The sequence below is a fragment of the Geotrypetes seraphini genome, chromosome 3 (genome assembly GCF_902459505.1).
Source record: "Geotrypetes seraphini chromosome 3, aGeoSer1.1, whole genome shotgun sequence".
Lineage (NCBI taxonomy): Eukaryota > Metazoa > Chordata > Amphibia > Gymnophiona > Dermophiidae > Geotrypetes > Geotrypetes seraphini.
Window position 1 is genome coordinate 407411663 of NC_047086.1, and position 25794 is coordinate 407437456.

Genomic DNA, 25794 nt, shown 5'->3' on the forward strand with positions numbered 1-25794 from the left:
GTCTTTCTTGAGGTACGGCGACCAGTACTGGACACAGTACTCCAGATGCGGCCGTACCATTGCACGATACAGCGGCATGATGACTTCCTTTGTCCTGGTCGTAATACCCTTCTTAATGATACCCAGCATTCTGTTTGCTTTCCTAGAGGCTGTGGCGCATTGCGCCGATGCCTTCAGTGTTGCGTCTACCATCACTCCCAGGTCTCTCTCCAGGTTACTAACCCCTAGTTGATATTCTCTTCTAGTGGGCACTTGGTTATCTGGTGGGTTAGGTATCCTTAATTTTGGCTTATATAACTGAATCTGTTTGTTGAGACATTTAAAGGATTGGATATTACGTGAACAACAATTTACCCCTTTATCTCTAGAAGAGGCATATTATGCCCCATTTTCCTTGTATGCTTTATTACATCGGTCAGGGAGAGACATACCTGGGGCTTGAGAGGGAGCGTTTTGCTAAAATCATTGTGGGAAGCTTGGGGTTATCTTTTGCCCAAATTGGGGGCTGACCCATGAATTTCTGACCAACTCCCTTTGCAAGGAAACCCTTCTTTTGAACCAGGGATGGAAAATTCTGTTTTGTAGGGTGGGACCAGCAGGGAATAACTATGATAGCACATTTATTGGATACGGGTAACCTGTACACCCTGGAGGCCCTGGCACCCTGGTTGGGAGTTGGTTGTGGGGGGGACACCTATGCTTAATGCCAAATCAAGCATTATATAGCATCCCTCCTGGCAGAGCTTCTGGGTCAAGGCTTGGGGCAAAGACTGTCACTTTTTTTCTGGGAGTGGCGCTTAATAACACATCAGTGTCCTCCTTACATGGCGCACTGGTTCCCCTTGAGAACCATAGGGATGTTCAGTTCATTTAGTCTGCGTGGGAGGGGGAACTCGGGTTATCTTTGGATTCCTGGGACTTTTTAAACACTATCGGGGGCCTGCCACGTTTGACTGCAGGAGCGATATTGAGAGAATGTTATATCCGGGTGTTCTACAGAGCTTATTTCACCCAGGTGCAGTTGCACAAAATAGGTGGCACTGAGTCTCCTCTATGTATCAAATGTCAGAGGGAACCTAATACTTTCTCTCATTGTTGGCTTGTTCAGTGATTCTGGGCAGCAATTTAACAGTATTTGCAATCCTTGTTGAGGAAACCAATACAGGGTACAGTGGCGCAGATGTTCCTGGACCTGCCCAGAGTCTTTGCAGGTTTGCCTTTTGTGTCGTAAGGTGTGTCTCCTTGCATGTAGATGTATCTTGTAGTCCTAGACTTCCTCTGATTCACTGTCCTTTTGGAAATGGCGAAATCAGATGCATACCTTGTTTGCTTCGGAGGCACGGATGGTGGAGGGTCATCCAGGGCGCCAAAGAAAATTCTTGCTCATTTGGAATGATTACAGGGACCAGGAATGGCATCCTCAGCATCCCCACATTTCCCCTTACTTTACTATTTTTAAGGGCTTTATGGTGGTAAGGCAAATCTGCTTGGGATAATTTGCGGTAACGACCATGACACAGCCTTACACATAAGGTAAACATAGAAGGCAGGCATTGGACAAAGCAACAGAGAGCGATACTGCATAAGGACCCGGATCCATTGGCCGGATGGAAGCCAGGACCATAAAGCATTCCACCACTGTGGTTAGATATCTTGTCGCATTTGAGAAGCCAATTCATGTAATTGTCGAATTTGTTCTTCGATTCTGTTGCTGTTATCGGTCAGATTAAAACAGCACATATTTTTAATGGTTTCCCAGCCGTGATGATGTAATAGTACGAGGTAATCTATGGCTGCTCTGTTATCTAACACAGCTGTCCGTATTTCATTTTTGTTCTTCATTTAGCAAGCTATGTGTGTGTGAGGTACGATTAATGTTTTTTGCTAATGCACATGCTAATCGGGCTAAAGTTTTATGATTATATAATGCTAACCCAGGTAAACCAACTAAAGATACTGCCAAAGAAATATATTCAGCTTTTGATAGCAAGTCGACATTACTATCACACTGGTTGTCTAATGGATAACTATTAGAGGTCTTTCTTTAGTAGTACTGGGATTAATCAGTTGCTTCTTATTTACCAATGCTGCCACTAATCTACTCAGGCAGCATTGGCTATTGTGTGTTAAATTAGCTGGAATGCAATTCCATGTTCGCTGTCCACAGATCCAAAACCAACTTGCAGGCAGGACAAGGTGAGCATTAATATATGAAATATTTACAAAATTCGAACAGTCCACTGTTAATGCCATTTCTAGGACAATTTTGTACCCTAGCACATGAGCTTTTGTTTTACTAGTTTTGCGTCGCACACTCTAAGTGGAGAAGGAGACCATACAGATGGCTGTTACCTTAGCAACCATGGACCTCTGAGGAAGAAGTGTTTCCCGAAACACGGACCATGTCAGGTCCCTTGGTTTGTTATAAGGTGGTATTTTCAACTGCATAAAATATTTGCTATAATAAACATTTCCTGCATCTGGCACATAGGAGTCTGCAGTTTGTTTTTTGTTTTTGAATTGCTTCTCCAACATGGTCTGGAAAGAAGCCAGCAAGGATGGATCCGCGTCTGAAACCGGACCACCTGCTTTGGCTGGAGGTTCCACCGAGGCAGTGCAAATGTGCTTCGACTTGGAAGTCTTAGGCACTTTAAGCACCACCGCTGGAACTTTCTGCTGAGCTATCTGACCTGAGACAACAGGGGAAGATACAGCAGATGTCGTCGAAGAGAGAGCCACTGCAAACGACGAAGGTCTGATGAGGCTCAAAATTAAGCAGGAGGAGTCTCGGTCGAAGGTGAGGCCGAGGTTGCCTTCGAAGTTGAGAGATCGGAGGAAGAATCCATCCCGAAGAGCTTCTCCACCAAAAGACGACGACGTTTAAGGGCTCGAGGTTGAAGAGTAGCACAGCACTCGCATGAATTCGGTTGATGATCCGGCCCAAGGCACTTGAGGCATCGACGGTGTGGGTCCGTAAGGGAAATCGCACGCTGGTACTGGCTACTCTTCTTGAACATAGTAACAAGTAGATGACAGCAGATAAAGACCCGAATGGTCCATCCAGTCTGCCCAACCTGATTCAATTTAAATTTTTTAATTTTTTCTTCTTAGCTATTTCTGGGCAAGAATCCAAAGCTCTACCCAGTACTGTGCTTGGGTTCCTACTGCCAAAATCTCTGTTAAAACCTACTACAGCCCATCTACACCCTCCCAGCCATTGAAGCCCTCCCCTGCCCATCCTCCTCCAAACGGCCATACACAGACGCAGACCGTACAAGTCTGCCCAGTAACTGGCCTAGTTCAATATTTAATATTCTTTTCTGATTCTAAATCTTCTGTGTTCATCCCACGCTTCTTTGAACTCAGTCACAGTTTTACTCTCCACCACCTCTCTCGGGAGCGCATTCCAGGCATCCACTACCCTCTCCGTAAAGTAGAATTTCCTAACATTGCCCCTGAATCTACCACCCCTCAACCTCAAATTATGTCCTCTGGTTTTACCATTTTCCTTTCTCTGGAAAAGATTTTGTTCTACGTTAATACCCTTTAAGTATTTGAACGTCTGAATCATATCTCCCTTGTCTCTCCTTTCCTCTAGGGCTTCCAGTCTCTCCTCATACGTCTTCTGGCGCAAGCCTCCTATCATTTTCGTCACCCTCCTCTGGACCGCCTCAAGTCTTCTTACGTCTTTCGCCAGATACGGTCTCCAAAACTGAACACAATACTCCAAGTGGGGCCTCACCAATGACCTGTACAGGGGCATCAACACCTTCTTCCTTCTACTGACTACGCCTCTCTTTATACAGCCCAGAATCCTTCTGGCAGCAGCCACTGCCTTGTCACACTGTTTTTTCGCCTTTAGATCTTCGGACACTATCACCCCAAGGTCCCTCTCCCCGTCCGTGCATATCAGCTTCTCTCCTCCCAGCATATACGGTTCCTTCCTATTATTAATCCCCAAATGCATTACTCTGCATTTCTTTGCATTGAATTTTAGTTGCCAGGCATTAGACCATTCCTCTAACTTTTGCAGATCCTTTTTCATATTTTCCACTCCCTCTTCGGTGTCTACTCTGTTACAAATCTTGGTATCATCTGCAAAAAGGCACACTTTTCCTTCTAACCCTTCAGCAATGTCACTTACATACATATTGAACAGGATTGGCCCCAGCACCGAACCCTGAGGGACTCCACTAGTCACCTTTCCTTCCTTCGAGCGACTTCCATTAACCACCACCCTCTGGCGTCCGTCCAAAAGCCAGTTTCTGACCCAGTTCACCACTTTGGGTCCTAACTTCAGCCCTTCAAGTTTGTTCAACTTAGAAGGAAAAACGACCGCTGCAAAATCGAAGCCCTTGGGCTGTGGCCGAGCGGCCTGCCCCGGCTGTCGTACGGAAGTTTGAAAATTTTTTTTTTTAACTATAAATAAAAGAAATAAAGTAAGAACAGCAATTCGTGAAGAAAAAATACAAACTGCGGTTCAGAGAAGGCACGAAGTAATGAAGTTAAACGCAGAGAGTCAAAGACAGACTTCTCGGCTCCGCGGAAAACTGAGAACTGAGGAGACGCGCCCAACGCTGGGCGGGAAGGCACTCGCACATGCGCGGTCGACTTGAAACTTCTAGTTTCTTCAAGCAAGTCTGCTTGCGAGCTTCCACATCCGGGCTCCACTGATGACGTCACCCATATGTGAGAATAGCCTGCCTGCTTGTCCTGGGATAAAAAGCAGTATTGATTTGCCATCAATTTTTGTATGGAACCAGACCCGAATTGTTCAAGAACAACTTGTCTAATTATTTACAAAATAGATCATTAAGTTCTGAGAATTTAGCTCTACTGAAAACAAATGGTAGCCCAAAGCTTGTGGAGACTGGTAAAATGACCTTCTGCCGTGCAGGAGTTCAAATATGGAACTCCCTTGTGGGCCAAATATGAAAATGCCATGAAAAGGGGAGTTTTAGAAAGCGACTCAAGATGCAATTATTTGTAGACGCCTTTTTTAGTTGTTGACGAATCATTCATGACTGTTTGTATAAGCCTTTGGTGTTATTTTGTAAATATGTTCTCTGAGGATTGTTTGTTTGTCTAATTATGTTTTTATAATTTTATGTATGTAAATTATGTAAACCGGTTAGTTTTTAAGGTTAAATATTTTTCTTCTTTTTCAAAATCAAACCAACCTCAAAAACACAGATCTGGAATAACATAGTAATAAACAGTTCTATATCACACACCCCCAACCCTGCCCATAGTAATAGAAGTATCTCTGTCACAAATTCACGAACTAGAATAACTAGAGGTTAACCATTCAACAGTCTGCTGCGAACATAGGGGGTCAAAGTGAGCCAAAAAGGCTCCCATATGGAACAAAAAGGTTTTCCCCCTAGGGGAATCAAGGTCCGCAAATGTCCAATCTTAAGGGATCACCAATGAGAATAAGATGGCGAGTCTGCCACAATCCATACAGTCAATATTGATTTCAGTCCCTGAATAACTGAGCGGTCCAAAAAGGCTGACATCCCTTTGCACTTCGGAAGCAAGAGAATGTAGGTCCCAAAGAGAGCTTGTGGAGTAGGTGTCCAACGCAGTTGCCACATAAGTGAAATATCATGTCCCAAACGTTGCCAAAATGCTATGACATTAGGACAGAACCAAAATTGGTGGCCTAATAAGGCATAGAAATGTCCACATTTCAGACAACACTGGTAGGTGAGATATGTAAACAAAACAAGAATTTATGCTGGAGTTCCCACAAAATGTTGATAGGAATCAACTTTAGAGCTTTCTTTCGAGAACGCTGTAAGTGGAGTGCAGAAATCAGGCTCTGTAAATCCTCAGTCCAAAGTCTGGCTAAGAGTTCCAAATTAATGCCCGGTTGACAGTCCAAATGAAGAGGTGTATGCGTTTGTGCTGATAAACTAAACATTTCAGAGACATGCTCTCTCCAGGACTCCAACAAATTACATATAGGTCGAGACTGCACATAGTGTTTCAATTGAAGGTAGGAAAAAACATCAAAAGAATAAATAGTACCTTCCTCCTTAACCACTTGAAACAGATACTGCAAACCTTGCTCCTTCCAATGATGAAAAGAGGAGCACTGAATCCCTAAACCTGTTAGTTTTAAACGGTATAGAAATTTTAAAAATAAAATCATACCGTAAGCCTCAAATATCTGCTAATAATAATAAGCTTTTGATTATATTGACAGGAGTTGCCATTCAACAAATAACGTATAACTGGAAAGATTGTACAAGGTTGAATTATTGTTTCTGGTGGAATTCAGTATGTGTTTAAAATGGAAAGAGCGTTGGCAGTTCAAAAAGGTTACTATAATAAATTTAAGGATGTGTGGGGGCCATTTTTAAATTATTCTAATGAATAATTTACACTTTTCCCAATTTTAATTCTTACATGTGGATCGTGGGGGGGGGGGTTGGATTTCTATTAATAATATATATGAATGATAAGATATTATATTCATGTGGTATATTTTTTGTTGTATATGGAAGTGGGAGGGGGTGGGGGTTATATCGTTTTGTTGTATGATATGGTAGATTTTCAAGTGATATTGTACTGTACACTTGTTGTGAATTATAAAATGAATAAAGAATTTAAATAAATAAATATATGGTCTGGTTAGTTGTTAATGGTTAGATGTTTTTCATTCTCAGATGGTTTCCTGTCGTTATTAATGTGGTGTGTATGTAGAGTCTCTGCCTGATACTTTGACCCGGAAAGCACAGAAGACGAGGCAGGGCAATGACCCAGTGAAGAGCCTGCACAGTTGTAAATTCTTCAAAAAGGCAACCCAGCATGCGGTGGCTGAGAGTTATTACAGCTGTGAACTGAAAATAGCTCGCTTGCTCTTAAAGAACTTAAAAAAACCCCCTTTCATTTGAATGAAGGCACAGAAAGCACAGCACACGGATAACCATATACAGCAATGGTCAATGAGAGAAAAGGTTGAGGAAACGGTGAAAAGAAGGAATGTTAACCAAAACAGTCAACTTTTTGGTTTCATGATCTGTCTATTTTTATGGATGTTTTATTGTAACCTGTGTAGATTTGGGAGATATGTGGGTTAGAAGTTTGATAAATAAATGTCTGAGGCTACATCTCAGTGTCGACTATTTGTTTTCATTTAGCTCACGTGTTTTACAGTAGAGACCCGTGGTAAAGATGGCTCAGTCTACCTCTTCTACTACACAATGAATGCAAAAAAATCCTGCTAGTTGGCAGGAGCAATGAGCTGAAGCAATCATTTGCAGCTTACTGTGAAATGTCACCCTTGCTGTCAGTGCCTGAGCAGTGACTGAAGTGCTGACGGGAAGGGTGACACTAATAATAATTTTTTAAAAAGCGTGCCCATTGGCATTCTGCATTAGCTCACAAACTGATGACCTGACAAACCTGTCCTGTCCCACCAAACATCTCTGGTGTCTAGCGGCATCCCTCGTTCCCACAAACTCCTCCTGACCTGACCAACAAAAACTACCCCTGGTCTCTAGTGGGACCCCCTGACTCCTCACCCAGCCCCCCCTACCCAGGCTCATACATTAAATTGCAGACTTACCCCACTTAGTGCATCCCTGAATGCACCATGCGGGGCTGAGCAGGACCAGTTTTGAAGATGGTAGCACTGGAGACAGGAGCAAATGGGTATCACTAGACATCAAGGATGGTTTTTCAATGGTCAGTTCAAGAAGGGAGGGGGCCACTGAATTATTAGGGCTTTATTTTCTATTTGGGGACCACTAGACTACCAGGGACTGCTGTGGAAGATATCTGGAGGTTTAGGCTGGGGGGAGTGACAAAGTACTGCTAGACACCCCCTCCTCTCAACCAACCCATGAAACTTCTGCCTTGGACCTGGCACAAAGTTTTCCATGTTGTGTGCGTGGTGGTAGAATTGGTAGTAACTGCATTACCATGGTTTCTGTGTGATTAGTTTCATGGCAGCTTTCTGCATTGGCTCCAAGGTGAGTTACATTCAGGTACTGGATGTATTTCCCCATTTCCAATCGAACTTTGTAACGGAGGCTTAAGTGACTTGCCCAAGGGCAGCAGCAGAATTTGAGCTGGTTATCAGGGTAGTCCTCTAACCATCAGTGACCTAGTTATGCCAGTATGCAAAATAAGAACTTTCCATGGATTAAGCTGTAAGAACAGTTTGTTACTTCACTATATTGGCAATAGCTTATCTTCTGGGATCCATGAGGAGAGAGCTCAAAAAGTAGGGTAGGGTCAGTTTGGCAAACCGTCCATAGGCCATTATTGAGATGGCTTGGGGAAATCCACTGCTTATTCCTAGGATAAGCAGTATAAATTCTGTTTTACTAAGTTGGAACCTAGGTTGGCCACTATTAGACACAGTATACTGGGCTTGATGGATCTTTGGCCTGTCCCAGTATGGCATGTTCTTACAGTTGTGTTCCCTGAGAGGGTCTTTAGGAATGAGAAGATGCAGAGCTGATTCAGCCATCGAGCAGGTATAACCCACACGTGTTTACATAGGCACAAAAGAGTTGTGTGCAGCCTGCAGCAAAAAGCCAGACCTGCAATCCCACTGGGTTAACATGCTACACTGAGACCTCAACTTTCACATTCATGGTAGAACTGGTCAGTGGGTACCACTTTAGAGCTTGAGCTCCTCAGAGCAGGACACCCTCCGAGGCTCTCATTTGCCACTTTCCGTGCTCCATTCTCTTCTACAGAACTAGGGAACATTGCATTGTGCTTATTACATGGATAGTGTACTTGGACAAAGGTTTAGACAATTTCCTGGAGGAAAAGTTCATAGTCTGTTATTGAGAAAGACATGGGGGAAGCCACTGCTTGCCCTGGATTGGTAGCATGGAATATTGCTACTCTTTGGGTTTTGGCCAGGTACTAGTGACCTGGATTGGCTACCATAAGAAAAGGCTACTGGGCCTGATGGACCATTGGTCTGACCCAGTAAGGCTATTCTTATGTTCACATCACACTATAGTTAGGGAACTCTCATAATGGAATTTTGAAGAGTATCTTCCCTTACAATCAATTTTTAAGACTGAGACAACTATGTACAGATTTGGATGATTTTGAGATGCAGGATCCAAACATGGTCGCAGTTTTTAAACTGAGGGGTTGCCCTGATAGCTGTATCATTGGAGGTCTAAACAAGGCTATGGCTCAGTGTCGAGAATCCTTGTTGAGAGATAAGGTTCCTAAGAATAAACCTGACATCGTATGTACCTTGCGGTTTTCTCACTATTCTCAGAATGTAAGTTCATCATGAAACATTGGCCTATTTTAGAACCCATTGAATGTTACTCTAGAAATAGAAAGTTGAAAGAAAAATTAGCTCTCTCTGTGTTACCTGAATAGAATTATGATACTTGAATTATGATACTGGACACTTGAAGTGTGGCTCATGTTCTGTTTGTTTATTATTTATTTAAAATTGTATGTATACTGTGTAAATCCTATATGGTTTACATAATAACATTCATAAATATCGAACAGTACGTACAAATTAAAAAATAAAAGGAAACACTTTTCTATATGAGTCAGAATATCTATCACATTAACTCCCTCTTCTATGAAACTACGCAAACATTTTTTAGCGCAGAGAGCCACGCTGAAAGGCCCACGCTGCTCCCGACACTCATAGGACCTCTATGAGTGTCAGGAGCAGCGCGGGCCATTCAGCGTGGCTCCCTGAGCTAGAAACTGCTACCGCAGTTTCGTAGAAGAGGCCCTAAGGCATTTGCAGGTAATTACATTACACAATATTTCATCATAGGAAAGCATTTAGAAACAATTGCGTTTTCAACATTTTCTTGAAACCTAATCTATCTGCACATAAGCGCAGAAATCCTGGAAGAACTTTCCAAAGCTTTGCACCCCCCCCCCCCAATCCTGGAGTGAGAAACTGTCACCTATCACTCAAACACAATTTCAAACTATTTTCCGACTGCAAACACCTTCTGGGCTGATAAAATTTCGAGAAATCCTTGCAAAACAGTAGGAGATGCATGATACAATATCTGATTGGATGTGGTAGAGTATATGCATCCAATAACTAAAAAGATCATGGAATTGAATCACTCTACCAATTATAATTCTGTACATGTGAGCTATGTTGTTAGATGCCCTTGTAATTTATTATATCTTTAGGAAAGACAAAGAGGATGATTAAGACCAGGATTATTGGACATTGCAGTTGCATTTCTAGAAGTGTAACTTCAGCACCCATTGTCAATGGTTAGCATGGGAAGAATCACTCCATTTGCATATTCTTGTCATTAAAATAGTTGAGTCTTTACTCTTACAAGAGGACCTGGCTCTCCAGGTCCACCCGATGGCTTGCCCTGCAGAACTGCAGGCTGGCACAGCGGGTCTGCGTCCTTTCCCATGCAGAGAATCCCCAACATTGGGGTCCCAGGACACCAAAGCCTCAGAACCCCCCAAAAAAAAAGAAATAAAATAAAATAAAGCCCTAAGCCCCAGGTATGTTAGATAGATTGTGAGACCGTCAGGACAGAGGGAAAACTGCTTGAATACCTGAATAAATGCATGTAAACCGTTCTGAGTTCCCCTGGGAGAATGATATAGAAAATTGAATAAATAAAAAAAATAAGCAGAGCAAATCAGACCCTTCTGCACAGTTCACTTGCAGAGAAAAAACTGAACTGTGGACTGGGGTTTCACCTCTATAGGGGAGGTGCTGAAAGTTGTGTTTCCTCTCTGCAAGCCAGTTTGCAGGAAGAGAGAAATCACATGTACAGAATCTGGAGCAGATGTAAAACTGAAGATTAATTTATGATGTTAATACAGTTATACCTGGCTTATGCTCTGAATTTGGAGATTGATCTCCACCCTTTTTTATGAATTGTGCTGTTATTTGTTTCCCTTTGTTTACATTGGCTCTTCATGTATCAGCAAAGAATTGATATATTTTATGCATTCCTGGTTCCATGACATTGGATTTATGTTTTCCGACTATTTTATTGTTATTTTTCTATTATCTGTCCTTATTTAACATTAAAGTTCAGCTCCTATATCCATTCACATCCCAAGCTTTGGGCCCCGTGGCAAATCTAGCGAACCCTATAGGATGTGAACGGGCTTTGGTACATTTGCCAAAGGAGCCCACCCTAAGTTTAGTTTCTGCTTTTTGTTAATATTTGTGTTTAGTTTTGATACTGTTGGACAAAAATGTTTTTTGGCCATCATTACTAATTGTCTGATAACTTCTAAATTCCCAGGTTCCAGCGTTTCATTCCACTGGTTGTCCATAGACTGCAAAAAGGGGCCTTTGTTACCCATTTACATGACTTTGGTGTCTTCTATCCCGCCAATACCTTTCAGTTCTAGGCGGTTTGCAAAAGCATTGGCTTGGGCATTCCCAGAGAGATTACAAGAATATGCATTGGGATCTGGGGAAGAGTTGAAGTTTGTTAGATCATTTGACAAATTTCTTGAATAGCATGGTTGAAGGTTTGAACGCATTACCCACATGTCATTTTGTTACTTTCTTTACTGGACCTGATAATATATAGAATTAAAAGAAATATTACATTACATTACATTAGTGACTTCTATTCCGCCTGTACCTTGCAGTTCTAAGCGTATTATAGTATAAGATAGCTGGGCATTTCCAGGAAGTGAGAGGAAGAGGAAAATTACGGTAAACTCTGGTATGAAGGAAAATACATTCATAAAGTCCATGTATGATACAGGTGAAGCACAATAAGTCCTTTGGATAACGTTAAAGGTGAAGAAACCAGATCTCAAATGAGAAAAATCCCCTTCTCCCCTCCTGCTCTAATAAATCAGTAAATTAAAAGACATTTCTGACTACATTTGCCAGCTGTCATATACTGGTTGGGAAACAACCTGCTGGACTAAGCGAAACTTATGAGGAGGAACAAACAAGCAACAGGGCCGCACATCTGGTATGATACTATAGAAAAATGAACACATTTCATGGTCAAAAATAGAATTCTCGAGAATATCATTTAGTAAGACGTGTCTTGTGATAACAGGGCAGGGGGGGTGAGGCTCGGAATTGCTGATATGATAGATTAAAGGGACATTTGCGGGAAAAGGACAGGCCTTACGGTAAACTGAACAGACGTATAGCGTGACACAAATGTATAAACCAATAAATGAATTTACAGATGTATCATGTGATTTAGACCAACGTGGGGCTGACCACCAATAAATGTATAAAAACAGGCCTTTAAGAGGAAGTAAGCAGAACAGACTTCAGAGGATCCTCAGGCCTGAAGATCACATTCTGTTACTCTATATGCTGATTTGTTAATAAATATACTTATTGATTGATACCAGTATATAGAGTGTGAGGTCTCTATCTCGGTGTAGGCTCCGACAGCGGCCTACTTCAGAAGTTACAATTTGGGGGACGCTTACACAGTAGATGCAGAGGGGTTACAGTTTAGGGGAGAGGTTTGGGAAGGGAGGAGAATTGAGGAATACTAGTAGGGAGGGAGTATGCTGGGAGGAGAGAAGCTGATATGCACGGACGGGGAGAGGGACCTTGGGGTGATAGTGTCCGAAGATCTAAAGGTGAAAAAACAGTGTGACAAGGCAGTGGCTGCTGCCAGAAGGATGCTGGGCTGTATAAAGAGAGGCGTAGTCAGTAGAAGGAAGAAGGTGTTGATGCCCCTGTACAGGTCATTGATGAGGCCCCACTTGGAGTATTGTGTTCAGTTTTGGAGACCGTATCTGGCGAAAGACGTAAGAAGACTTGAGGCGGTCCAGAGGAGGGCGACGAAAATGATAGGAGGCTTGCGCCAGAAGACGTATGAGGAGAGACTGGAAGCCCTGAATATGTATACCCTAGAGGAAAGGAGAAACAGGGGAGATATGATTCAGACGTTCAAATACTTAAAGGGTATTAACGTAGAACAAAATCTTTTCCAGAGAAAGGAAAATGGTAAAACCAGAGGACATAATTTGAGGTTGAGGGGTGGTAGATTCAAAGGCAATGTTAGGAAATTCTACTTTACGGAGAGGGTAGTGGATGCCTGGAATGCGCTCCCGAGAGAGGTGGTGGAGAGTAAAACTGTGACTGAGTTCAAAGAAGCGTGGGATGAACACAGAAGATTTAGAATCAGAAAATAATATTAAATATTGAACTAAGGCCAGTACTGGGCAGACTTGCACGGTCTGTGTCTGTATATGGCCGTTTGGTGGAGGATGGGCAGGGGAGGGCTTCAATGGCTGGGAGGGTGTAGATGGGCTGGAGTAAGTCTTAACAGAGATTTCGGCAGGTGGAACCCAAGCACAGTACCGGGTAAAGCTTTGGATTCTTGCCCAGAAATAGCTAAGAAGAAAAAAAAAAAAAAAAAATTTAAATTGAATCAGGTTGGGCAGACTGGATGGACCATTCGGGTCTTTATCTGTCGTCATCTACTATGTTACTATGTAAGTAGGGAAGAAGAGTTTAGGGTTGTATAGTTTTGATTTCTTTTGGCACTATTGGACTGAGGCAGAGCATTCTTTGCTTAGCTTTTGCCTGTGACTCATTTTCCTCAGATCAGAAAGCCCTCTCTCCTTTTACAAAGCTTTCTGGGCTTTGGGGCAGGTAGCACAGCTTAGTCAAAAGGGGGGATTGAAAGGGTGTGGGGGGAGGGGGGCATCGGGTGAGTTTTCACTTCCACCCACCACCACACCGGCGCGAGCAGTAACTCCAACCCGTGACGTCACTTCCGAGTCCCGCATCAGAGGGAGAGCCGACTGGGGCGGCAAGTTGGTGACGCTGCTCGTGCTGCGGCAGGGACGCCTCTCACCCTCGCCATTGCCTTTGGTTTGATTTCTCAGGAGGGGGAGGGGCTTCTGTCTCTGCCCGCGCCCCATTCCTGTAAGCTCCGCCTTAACTGCGCCAACGGCCCCACTCTGTTGCCACTGCGCATGCTCCGCTCCCTTCCCACCAACGAACGAACGGCCCTCTTTCTATGGAGTCAGGGGAGTGGTGCGCCTGCGCCGGGCGTGAGAGTCGCGGCGCGCGAGCGAGCGTGCTTGCCTCATCGCGTCAGTTGCGGTGCCCGGAGCCGGCCGTGCGCGCGAGAGGGGGGCTCGGTTGTCGCGCGCCGCTGCCCAGAGGACCCGCATCGCCGCGCTCGGTGGCGACGGAGCAGCCGTCCGATGCCGCCGCCGTCCTAGTGCGGTGAAGCGCTGAGGAGAGCTCGAGCCCGGACGTCGCCCGCAGCCGCCATGAGGTAAGGCGGGCATTGCGGCAACGGGGTTTTCGTCGCAGCGGCCGACGCTCGTCTCCGGCCCCCTGAGCCCGTCCTGGGTCTGGGAGGCTTCAGTAGACGGTCCCTGCTCCCAAGAGCTGACAGTCGTGTGGGCGGAGGAGGAGCGTCACAGTTCAGTTTTCGCCATATTCAGGGAAACGGCCAAGTGGCAACGCCAGACGGGGAGTCATTGAAAACCCCCATCCCCTCAAAGCACAATGGGAGAGGCCATTGGTCGTTGGAGGCTAGTGAAAAGGACAGGTTTGAGGGGAGCCCCCCCCCACTTGACATAATACAGATCACGGCGGCGTTGTAACCCCCCTCATTATACTGTAAACTGAACTTTTCCCCTGTTTTTAGGGAAAAAGTGAAGTTTTCAGTAAAATGTGGGGGGTTCCAACGCGGCACGAGCTGTATAAAGTAAAGTGGGGGGGGGGGGGGCCTCTCAAAACAGTTATTTTCTCCGCGCTGCGCTCAGTGGTCGGCGCACGCCTTTCTCTTCCGCGGTTTTGACCTGCCACCAGTTTCCCTAGAACAGAGGGAGGTGGAGGTGGGGGAGCGGATGGGAATTGGGTCAGAGGAACAGAGAAGGCAAGAAAGGGAGTGGAAGGGGAGGTGGGGGTGGAGTGTGGCAAAGAGACGGCAAGAGTTGCCATTAAGAGACTTAGTGAAATGGTTGTAGTATTCTTGTTTAGCAAGCCAGAGGTAGATTGGAAGGACATCGGCATCAATTTGAAATGCAGGATTTAAGCCAAAGACGTTAAGCAGCATAACACTTGGTTGTAGGCCATTTGTCAAGATTAAGGTTTGGTTCAGCCTAATGCCCTAATTATTACATGTAAAGCAGCAGGCTGAGAACCAGGGGAGCCCAATTCAAATCACTTAACCTGTTGTGTTGCCTTAGGTATATATACATTTGGATTGCGAGCCCACCAAGGACAGGGAAATACCTACTACTCTTTATTTGAATGTTTGCTGCTTTAATGGCTTGCAAGTGGTATACAAGAATTTAAATATGGTAATTAAAAATAAAAAACTAGTTAAACCCAAACTGACTTCTTTTAAGTGTTAGGAATCAGTACACAAGTCGGTGATATAAACTATGATCCTTAATCATGAAATACTGTACTGGAGTGCAAAGATGCCCTCTAGTGATGGTTCACCTGCAACCTTAGAACAACAGTACAGTGTAACACTTTTTTTGATATACTAGGGAAGAAGACAGCTAATGTCTCTTTATAGAGTGGTGTTACACCCAGTCTGTCCTCAGCAGTGAGGGAATTAATGGAGAACTTGATTGAAGGATCTGGCAGGTTGCAGGATTCATGGTTTTACCAGTGAGTGTATGTTAAGCAGATCAATTTCTTTGGCTGAGAAGCGATAAAAGGTATGTAATGTTTGCGGATACTTGGATTTTAGTCAGGCTTTAAATATTGTCCTGGGTTGAGGGTATGTGTCATAAATTAAGCAGAAGCTTAGTACCGGTAAATGGATTTCAGCCTGAGTAAAGAATGTTTGGGTGCTTCAGATCAGTCCTAAGGCAGTTCTTGTAATTTCTTTGAGGTAGTGGAATTGCATCTGCAACAAGTATGCCCTACTAACCAAGTTCTGCAACAGTGTCCTCTTTTGAGGAATTGGACAGAATGCAAAATGATTTAAGAGCTTAACAAATGACCAAGATCTTAAACTTAAATCCACAAAGTGTATTGGTGCATGATAGGAGGTGATCTTTTCAACCAAGCAAAGATGTGGTAATTGCACTGCTATGCTACTGTTCATTCTTGCTATTTTCAACTGCATAGTTCCTAAAAATCATTGTGAACTGCAAATTAACAAATAGTAAAACTATGTCTCTATAGGAAAATAGGGGTTAGGTTCCAACCATACCTGTGGACCCTCAAAACCATGGAAAGTGAATAATTATTCTTATGGGAAAAACAAAGTTAGGTTCCTGCATGGGGTAGCATTTGATAACCCCCCATATAGTACAGTCAGTATGTTGCACACATACTCAGTACCACTTCTAGAAGTAACGTTCTTAAAAAACAAACAAACTGTACAGTACTGCACAACAACAGTAAGCAATTAGTGTTCTCATGAACCAATGCTGAATACTGTACCTCAGTTTTCTCATATTCTATAATGTAAACAGAGCAGAATTAAAATGCTACAGTGCAGACTGAGACAATAAAGAAATTATACCATTTATGAAAATATTGCTTGGAAAAAAAAAGCTTTACATAACAATTACACATGTTTACTCTACTACAGTGTTCTTCAACCTTTTGACACCTATGGACCAGCAGAAATAACATAAGCTGAGTCAGACCCAGGGGTCCATCATGCCCAGCAATCCGCTCACGTGGCGGCCCCAGGACCTGTGTAGCAATCCATTATCTATACCCCTCTATTCCCTTTTCTTTCAGAAAATTGTCCAATCCCTTCTTGAACCCCAGTACCGTACTCTGTCCTATCACACCCTCTGGAAGCGCATTCCAGGTGTCCACCACCCGTTGGGTGAAGAAGAACTTCCTAGCATTGGTTTTGAATCCTTCCCCTTTCAACTTTTCCAAATGCCCTCTCGTTTTTGTAGTATTCAAGAGTTTGAAGAATCTGTCCCTCTCTACTTTCTCTATGCCCTTTATGAATTAATTTGTGGACTGGCACTGGTCTGCGGACCGGCGGTTGAAGAACTCTGGGCTAAGTCATGGGGCCGGACTCCGCCCCAATAATAGTACTAATTGTAACACCATTTTTTAATTCATTTTTCATATACATACACACAATATATAATCTTATTAACAACACATAATGGTTAACCACAAAATTTAACTATACAAAGCACACTCTATGCTTTTCAACATTCATTCCTACCAGAACACAGATAACCCCTATGCAAACACGGGACCAAAAACTAAAAGTACTGATACAAACGAAACCCTAAAATTCAAGACTCTGCATGCAGTACAACCCCAGCGAAAAAGAAAAAATGCATTTCTTCCTGAACAGTGCAAAATACAGATAGCAGATGTAAATTCTTAAAATTTACACAATTCAATCACTAAATTTAAAACTAAAATAATTCCCCCTACCTTTGTTGTCTCCCTCCCTCCATGCTGTGCCTTACCTTCTGGCCTTCTCCCACTTGGCTGTCCCCGGTGTTACCTTCGGGCCAGCTCCCTCTTCCTCCCTGACGCAGTGCACAAAGACATGGGCAGTGGCTCCTCGCGTGTCCCACGCCTCATCTGGAAGCCTTCTCTCTGACATTGCAACATCAGAGAGAAGGATGTACGTAGGAGCCACTGCACGCAGCTTTGTGCACCGAGGAAGAGGGAGTCAGCCTGAAGATAACGCCGCATCGATCGCTGCGGGATGGCAGCTGAAGAACACTGCCTCGGGCCCGATGAACGTGCCGGCCCTGTGGACCGGCAGAAAATTTCTGCGGACTAGTTGAAGAACACTGCTCTACTATATCATGGCTGGTAAATTTCTGTCAGATCAGTTTCCTGGAGAGGAGCACCTCCAGAATGATAGTACAAGGAGATGTCAATGCTGGCAGGCTAACTTCAGCCAGAACAACCTCTGGTGCATGAGTCTCGGTAGCTTGTTTATTTTAAAAACTGTGTCAGCCTTAACTCCTTGGCTTTCCTTCTCAACTCCTTAAGTGTCTTAGTGTAAGGGTCAAACGCAGAGATTGCAAGAAACTTATATTTTAGACTGTGCTCCATGTTAATGAACTTTTTTTCTAATGTTGATGCCCATTCGCTATTTTTGCTGATATAATAGGCACAATTTCATTGTTGACATCTAAAGGTTCACAGACTGTAAAGCTCCCACATGTAGTGGCATTTAAAAACCTTTTATTTATGCACTGATCAAGGGGCTGGTCAATGGATGTTGTGTTTGCAGATGTGAAGAGAACTTCAGCATTGGGAGTGCGTTTTCAAGGTCTTGGTGACAGTGTACTGGAAGATTATCCAAATTTAGCAATACCTTAAAGGCAAGGTTTTTATGGTGAAGATAGCATTCAACTTTTAGAATGATATAGTTGTTGAACCAATCCTAGAATAATTTGGACGTTGTCCAAACTTTGCAATTCCATCTCCAAGGGACTGGCATATAACCCTTTTCTTCTATTACATTTAGGTATTTTTTAAATTCTCCAGAAATATTTATTCACACAACGTGTAGTTAAACTCTGGAATTCGTTGATGGAGAATGTGGTAAAATCAGTTAGCTTAGCAGGGTTTAAATAAGATTAGGATAATTTCCTAAAAGAAATCCATAGGCCATTATTGAGATGGCTTTGGGAACTCCACTGCTTATTCCTAGGATGAGCAGCAAAAAAATCTGTTTTACTACTTGAGTTGGCCACTGTTGGAGACCTTTGGTCTGTCCCAGTATGGCAATTCTTATGTTCTAAAGTTTTGGGGTTTTTTGGTTTTTTTTTGTTAAATTCTTTGGAAAGTTCAAGAAAGGGGTAAAGATCATCCTTTTTATGGTTTACTTTAACTAAAAATGCCACAGACAGGGGAATTAGCATCATAAAGGAAATAGCTGGCTACTCCCTGCTAGGAACACGACAGGGTGAATACAGATATACCCAGAAAGATGAGGATATGATAAAGTACAGGAAATTAGATCAGGATGTGTGTGTATATACATATTACTAATATTGTGTGAAATACGTAGGGTGAACATATCCACTATAATAAAACCCTTAGTGCGCATGTGCACTTCAATCTCCATGTGCCGTGATCCATGCTTCTGTGCCACGCAAGCGCAGTGCCTGCCTCAGCTGATTTCCTGCTCCGATCTCCGACGCCGGCTGACTTTCTGCCTTCTGACTACGCTGCCTCTGCCGGTACGCCTCTTCTTCTCACCCCTGGACCAGCAGCGGCAGTAGCCGCAGTTTCATCAAGCAGCCGCGGGGCATTTGCTAGGCTGGCCCACTTCAGTAATGTGAGGTGGGCCGGCCTAGCAAAAGCCCTGAGGCTGCTTGGCCTAACGGATGCTGGACAGGGAGCAGGGAAGGGAGAAGGGGTACTACTGGATAGGGGGAGCAGAGAAGGGATGCTGCTGGACAGGGGGAGGTAAAAGGACGGGAGAAGGGGTACTACTGGACAGGGGGAGCAGGGAAGGGGTGCTGCTGGACAGGGGGGAGAGACAGAAAGAAAAAAAGACAGACAGAGGGGCAGGGAGAGAGAAAGAAAGAAAGAAATGCCTAAGTCTACACATCTATTCTAGCACCCGTTAATGTAACGGGCTAAAAAACTAGTTATAGTATAAATGCGTAAGAAGAGGGTGTGTGTGTATATATAGAGAGAGGGTGAACATAGTATACTCAATTGTGTATATAGGGTGAATATATAGTGGGGAAATGTAAAAGAAATGTAAATGTAAATAGGGAAGCTCATGTATGGAAAACCATCACAGAAACATTCTAACTCTGTATTGTAACACCATTACAGAAGCTCATTTAAACCACTAGTAGCAGTATAGAATCTTTCAATAAACAATAAACACTTGGATATTTTTAAAATAATTTGGCAGCTTTATCAGCTGAGAGTGTGTTGTGCAGTGGTTTAAGCTACAGCCTCAGCACCCTGAAGTTGTGGGTTCAAATCCTACACTGCTCCTTATGACCCTGGGCAAGCCACTTAATTCCTCATTGAATCAGGTACATTAGATAGACTGTAAGCCCACAGGACAGATAGGGAAAATTACTTGAGTACCTGAAATTGTTAAAATTGATCCAATTTCACTTGATCTAGCGATGATTAATGAAGGTCTTAGAGTAGCTTTAAAAAAGACTTCTGTAAGATGAAATATGGGAGTTGAATTATATGTTAGGATGTAGCGCTGGATGCCTTTTTTGAGGTTTTATTAAGTTTCGTACCATTAATCTGTATGTATTATGATTATTGAGATCATTGTATGTGTTTGGGTTATGTATGTATTTTGTTGTGACCTGCTTTGGGAAAGGTGGGATACAAATAAATAAAAACATAAGTGCTATATAAATAATAAAAATGAATAAATCAGCCGAAAGGCTTTCATATTTTAGCACATATCGCCTTTTAAAATTTTTGGAACTTTTGGATAGAGAATGATGTGGGGATAAAATTGGGCCCCCCCCACCCACGTAAACTTCTGATCCCATTTGCACAAGCCTCCAAATAGTTATGATTTTGTACTGAACTTATTTTGTTAAAAAGAAACAATATTCTGTACAATTGTCATTTTATAAATCACAGAGCAAGGATCAACAAAACCACTTACAAATATCCCTTCTACTATCAAGAAAACTGAAGTCCAATTTCTACAGAATGCTACATAGCTTGATTTTTCTAACAGAATATTTCAGTCACACATGGCAGGAGTAGTGTTAGGGGAGTGCAATTAGGGCAACTACTCCTGGTCAGAGAGCCCTAAGCTAGTTGGAAGCTAAAGAAGCATATCTGGGCTTTGCAGGCCCCAGTTATGTCTAACACTAGCTCTAGCAGGATACATATTTCAAATCTGATATATTCTAATCACAAAATAGAAAATAAAATTATTTTTTTCTACCTTTAATTTCTCATTTTATTCTTGTTTGTCTCGGGCGCTGGCCTCTGTTTACTTTTGTCTTCTCTTAGCTCACTTGCCAGGGTCTCTTGACAATTTGACAGTTCTTCTTTCTCCATGCTCACCATCCAGCTTCTTTTATCTCTGTGTATGTATTGTTCCCCATGTTCAGCAGCTCTCTTCTTGTCTCCTAGACGTTCCTTTCTAGTATTTTCCCTGTGCCCATCTCCCTGCTTACATCTCTCCATGCTATAGAAACATGACAGCAGATAAAGGCCAAATGGCCCATCTAGTCTGCCCATCTGCAGTAACAATTATCTCTTTCTGTCTCCGAGATCCCATGTGCCTATCCCAGGCCCTTTTGAATTCAGACACAGTCTCTGTCTCCACCACTTCTTCTGGAAGACTGTTCCATGCATCTACCACCCTTTCTGTAAAAAAAGTATTTCCTTAGATTACTCCTAAGCCTAATGCCTCTTAATCCTATGTCCTCTCATTGCAGAATTTTCTTTCAAATGAAAGAGACTCGACTCGTGCATGTTTACATTACATAGGTATTTAAACGCCTCTAGCATATCTCCCCTCTCCCACCTTTCCTCCAAAGTATACAGATTGAGATCTTTAAGTCTGTCCCTATGTGCCTTATGATGAAGACCACAAACCATTTTAGTAGCCTTCCTCTGGGCCGACTCCATCCTTTATATCTTTTGGAATGTGCAGTCTCCAGAATTGTACACAATTTTCTTAATGAGATCTCACCAAAGTCTTATACAGGGGCATCAATACCTCCTTTTTCCTACTAGCCATACCTATGCAACCTAGCATCCTTCTAGCTTTCGCCGTCACCTTTTCAACCTGTTTGGCCACCTTAAGATCATCACATACAATCACACTCAAGTCCTGCTCTTCTGTCCCTAATCTGTATCATTTCTTCGGGTTTTTGCAGCCCAAATGCATGACCTTGCATTTCTTAGCATTAAATTTTAGCTGCCAAATTTCAGACCATTCTTCAAGCTTCACCATGTTATTCACACATCCGGAGTGTCTACTCTATTGCAGATTTTTGTATCATCCGCAAAGAGGCAAATCTTACCTGACAACCCTTCAGCAATCTCATTTATAAAAATGTTAAAAAAGAACAGGCCCAAGAACAGAACCTTGAGGCACACCACTGGTAACATCCCTTTCCTCAGAGCGATCTCCATGGATCACTACCCTCTGTTGCCTTCCACTCAAACAGTTCTTGACCCAGCCTGTCACTTTGGGACCCATCCCAAGGGTACTCAGTTTATTTATTAGACGTACTTTTGGGTACAGGTTCATGAACAGACCAGTGAATATCTTTCTCTTTTTTTCCAGAGGGATCAGATTGTTGATTTATTAACAGAAACAGGCTTGCCAAACGAAGCCTGTCTAACACACACATCGCTTTGAAGTATGATTAAGCGATTAATCAAAAACACTAATAAACTTGAAACTTGAACACACTTTGTCACTAGGAGGAAGATTCTGGTGGTGGTAAAATCTGACGGGCTGCTGTTGCGGCCGCTACTATAATTTCAAAAAGGCAAGTCATTCTTTAAAAAATGCAAATGAGGTTGGCAGAGAGTTACAGAGGGTTGCTAAATTTGCATGTGCCGATTGCTGGTGATAGCGATTGGCACATGCACAAATAATAATAATACTAATAAAGACCGACCCTAAATTGAAGATCGGCAGGAGGGATGCACTCTCCTTCCCTCCGCTGCTGTTTAGCATCCCCCCTGGCAACGGGAGAGATGCTCACTCATTCCTGCCGCCAAGCAACTCCCCGGTGGAGGGAGGGATATCCACTCTCACTACTGCAGCCATTAAACCCCCAGCAACTTCCCCCCCCCCGTGCCTCCGATGACCCCCCTGCCCCCCCTTACCTTGTTTTTGAAGGCAGACTGGACGAATGCCTTCTACCTCCGGCCAGCAGACCCACTTCTTCAAATTGACAGGCCTTTCCTTTCCTGTAATGTGCCGGGGAGAGTCCTAAGGCTCTGATTGGTCCAGGTTGCTTAAGGAGAAGGCCTTTATACTTGTTTTGTATAAATTGCACCGACTTCTGATTGAAGCATGAAGTTAAACTTATTTAAAGACTTGTTCATGGGTCATTCTAATATTTAATCACTATAAAACATGATAGATTGTAATGGTCACTGTAGCTGTTATCTAATTGTCCTCCTGAAGGTGAAAGGGGTAGATTTGAAATATAAGGAAATACTACTAGTAGTGAGTTTGTGTAATGGCCTTCCTGGTGTAGGTGAAGACTGTATTTATATTCAAGAAGGCTTGGAATTCCATTGAACGTGGCTCTGCGATCTTGCTTTTGAAGTATGTGGCTAAGAGGTTGGCTGAGGGAGGGGGGGGGGAGTTGCTGTTGGCTAGGTAGGGTGTGGTATCTGTGAGATCTTTTAGTAGCTAGAATAGCTTTTTTGTGTCTTGGGGTTCTTCTATTTGCTTTGAGTAGTAGGTCTTTCTTTTTTCTTTCAGTTTTTGTTTGTATTTTTGGTTTATTATTCTCCATGCTGTTTTTGTGGATTCTTGGCTGCTTTTTCTCCATTTTCTTTCTAGTTGTCTGCATTGTCTTTTGAGTTGGAAGTAGTTCGTTGTCCAACCACTTGTCTGATTGTCTGTGGATTTTGGTTTTGGGTTTTTCTGGGGCTAGTTCCTCCAGGGTTACAGTACTTAGATGATTCCATTGTGAGATGAAGTCTTTGGGTGTGTAGTATTGGATTATGGTGTCTGCTTTTGTCCAGAATATGGTGGGATCGATATGTTTGCGTGAGTTGTAAGTTATTTTCTGAGTAATTGGAATGCTTTTGTTATTGGTCCAATTGATTTCGAAGGAGTATGTGTAGTGATCAGACTAGAGGGAACGGTTCCATTTTCCATTTGATGTTTGGATTAGAGAATGACACGGTGGTTGTTACCCGCGGCTAGCCGCGAGTAGCCGCGGGTAACCTGCCGAAATGGGTAAAGAAAAATAGTAGTCGCTGCAGGGACGGGGACAAGTCCATTCACCGTCCTGTGGAGCGGTGAATGATCTTGTCTCCGCAGTGAGGCAATCAAGGATTGTGCGGGCCAGCAGCCCCCATCCGCCCGATTGCAGCGTTCTGTCAGCTCCCTCCCTCCACCTCACCTTAGATGCAGAGTTTGCCAGCTTTCTTTTTTGCCCAGCCGCACGCATTCAAAAAGCTGCGCGAGTTGTTCAATCTTCTCCTCTGCTGCAACTTCCTGTTTCCGGTTGCGTCAGAGCAAAAGATTGAACAACTGAGCAGCCGCGCGTGCGGCTGGGCGAAAAAGAAAGCCGGCAAACTCTGCATATAAGGTGAGGTAGAGGGAAGGAGCTGACAGAATGCTGCAATTGGGCGGGAGGGGGCTGCTGGACTGCGCGATCGTGCGTGTTCCCAGTTCACACTAGGAAGGAGGGAGGGAAAGAGATTCTGGGTCAAGGGGATGAAGAGGGAGAGAAAGAAACCCACAGCAGGAAAGAAAGGGGAGGACAGGCAGGTGAGCCAGATGCTGGAAGCAAGGGGGGGGGGGGAAGAAAGAGGGAAAGAAGCTAGATGGGGTTGAAGAGAAGAGACACATTGATGTGGAAGAGGAAGATAGGGGAAATCTGGATACAGGAAGGTAACAGAAAGAGGGGAAATTATGTGCATGGGGCATAGGGACAGAGACATAAAGGGGACATGCCATGGGGATGGTATATGGACACAGGGGGGGGGGGGCAATGCCAGATACATAGGGGAGATATTAGAAATGGGGAAAATAGGAACACAGAAACGAGATTGTTTGGGGACCAAGCTCGCAAGCTCCAGCGGATTGTACAAATTACATTGTAAAGTGCCACGAAAGTAAGAGGGAGGGAGGGAGGTAGATAGGCCGCGCAAGAGGATCTGAAGGGTGGTAGAAAAGAACAGATGGTAAAGAAGGGAGGGAAGGGTGGTGGTGGAAAGGAATAGAACAGACATTGAAGGAGGGAAGAGAGGAACAGACCCTGAAGGGAAATGTGGAAGACAGAGTGGGGAGAAGACGCTGGAAGGGAAGAAGACAGATGCCAGACTATGCGGGAGCGGAGGGAAGAAGATGGGTGCTAGACCAATTGGGTGGTGGGGGGGGGGTGAAGGGAGAGGCACAGTAACAGCAAATGGAAGACGCAGAGAGAAGACACACAGTGGAAGGAAGGAATTGAATGAGAAGATGAGGAAAGCAGAAACCAAACAACAAAGGTAGAAAAAAAAATTATATTTATTTATTTTTTGTGCTTTAGGATAAAGTAGTATATTAGTTGTGTTGATAAAAATTTATAAACAAAGCCCTGTCAGCTGAACATCTACCCCGGGATAAACTGGAGTATTGGAAACTCCAACTGTGCAAGGGAAACAGAATTCTTAGAGGCTGTGAGGGACTGCTTTATGGATCAGCTTGTCAAGGAACCAACAAGAGGGAATGCCACTCTTGACCTAATCCTCAACGGACTAGGGGGAACAGCAAAGGAAGTGGAAATAGGACCACTAGGAAACAGCGATCACAACATGATCCAGTACAAATTAGAAGTAGGTACAGCAAAAGGGAAAAGAACCACAGCGACAACGTTCAACTTCAAGAAAGGGAACTATGATGCTATGAGAGCAATGGTGTTATGCCCCAGCATATTACTGACATGTTCAGAATATTACTGATATGTATCCTCAAGTCTGCTTACCTGAACTCCTGACCTCCAAAGAACAGTAAGACCAGATGGTCTCTACAATAACCTTGCTTATCTGAGATCCGACTTCTTTGATCACAAAAGAACTGAGAAATCTGCTATCTTGACCTCTTTTGACCTGGGTGTTGTCAAAACAGATATCAAAAGACCAGGACCAGCTGTCTTACTAAGAGGCCAGTAACATCAAAAGGACTGGGAAATCTGCTATCTTGACCTCTTTTGACCTGGGTGTTGTCA

At 43.5% G+C, this 25794-nt stretch overlaps 1 protein-coding gene across 4 annotated transcripts in view; it reads left to right on the top strand.

The window, feature by feature from the left end:
- Positions 1–13930: 13930 nt before the first annotated feature.
- ENAH (ENAH actin regulator) overlaps positions 13931–25794 on the top strand; it is a 274229-nt gene continuing 262365 nt past the window's right edge. Inside the window, exon 1 of one of the 4 annotated variants that reach the window (XM_033936563.1) lies at positions 13931–14231. In XM_033936563.1, coding sequence (XP_033792454.1) covers positions 14227–14231 — 5 coding nt within the window. In that variant the 5' untranslated portion in view covers positions 13931–14226. The remainder of the gene's footprint in view (positions 14232–25794) is intronic. The other 3 variants (XM_033936559.1, XM_033936560.1, XM_033936562.1) reach the window with 3 other exon arrangements.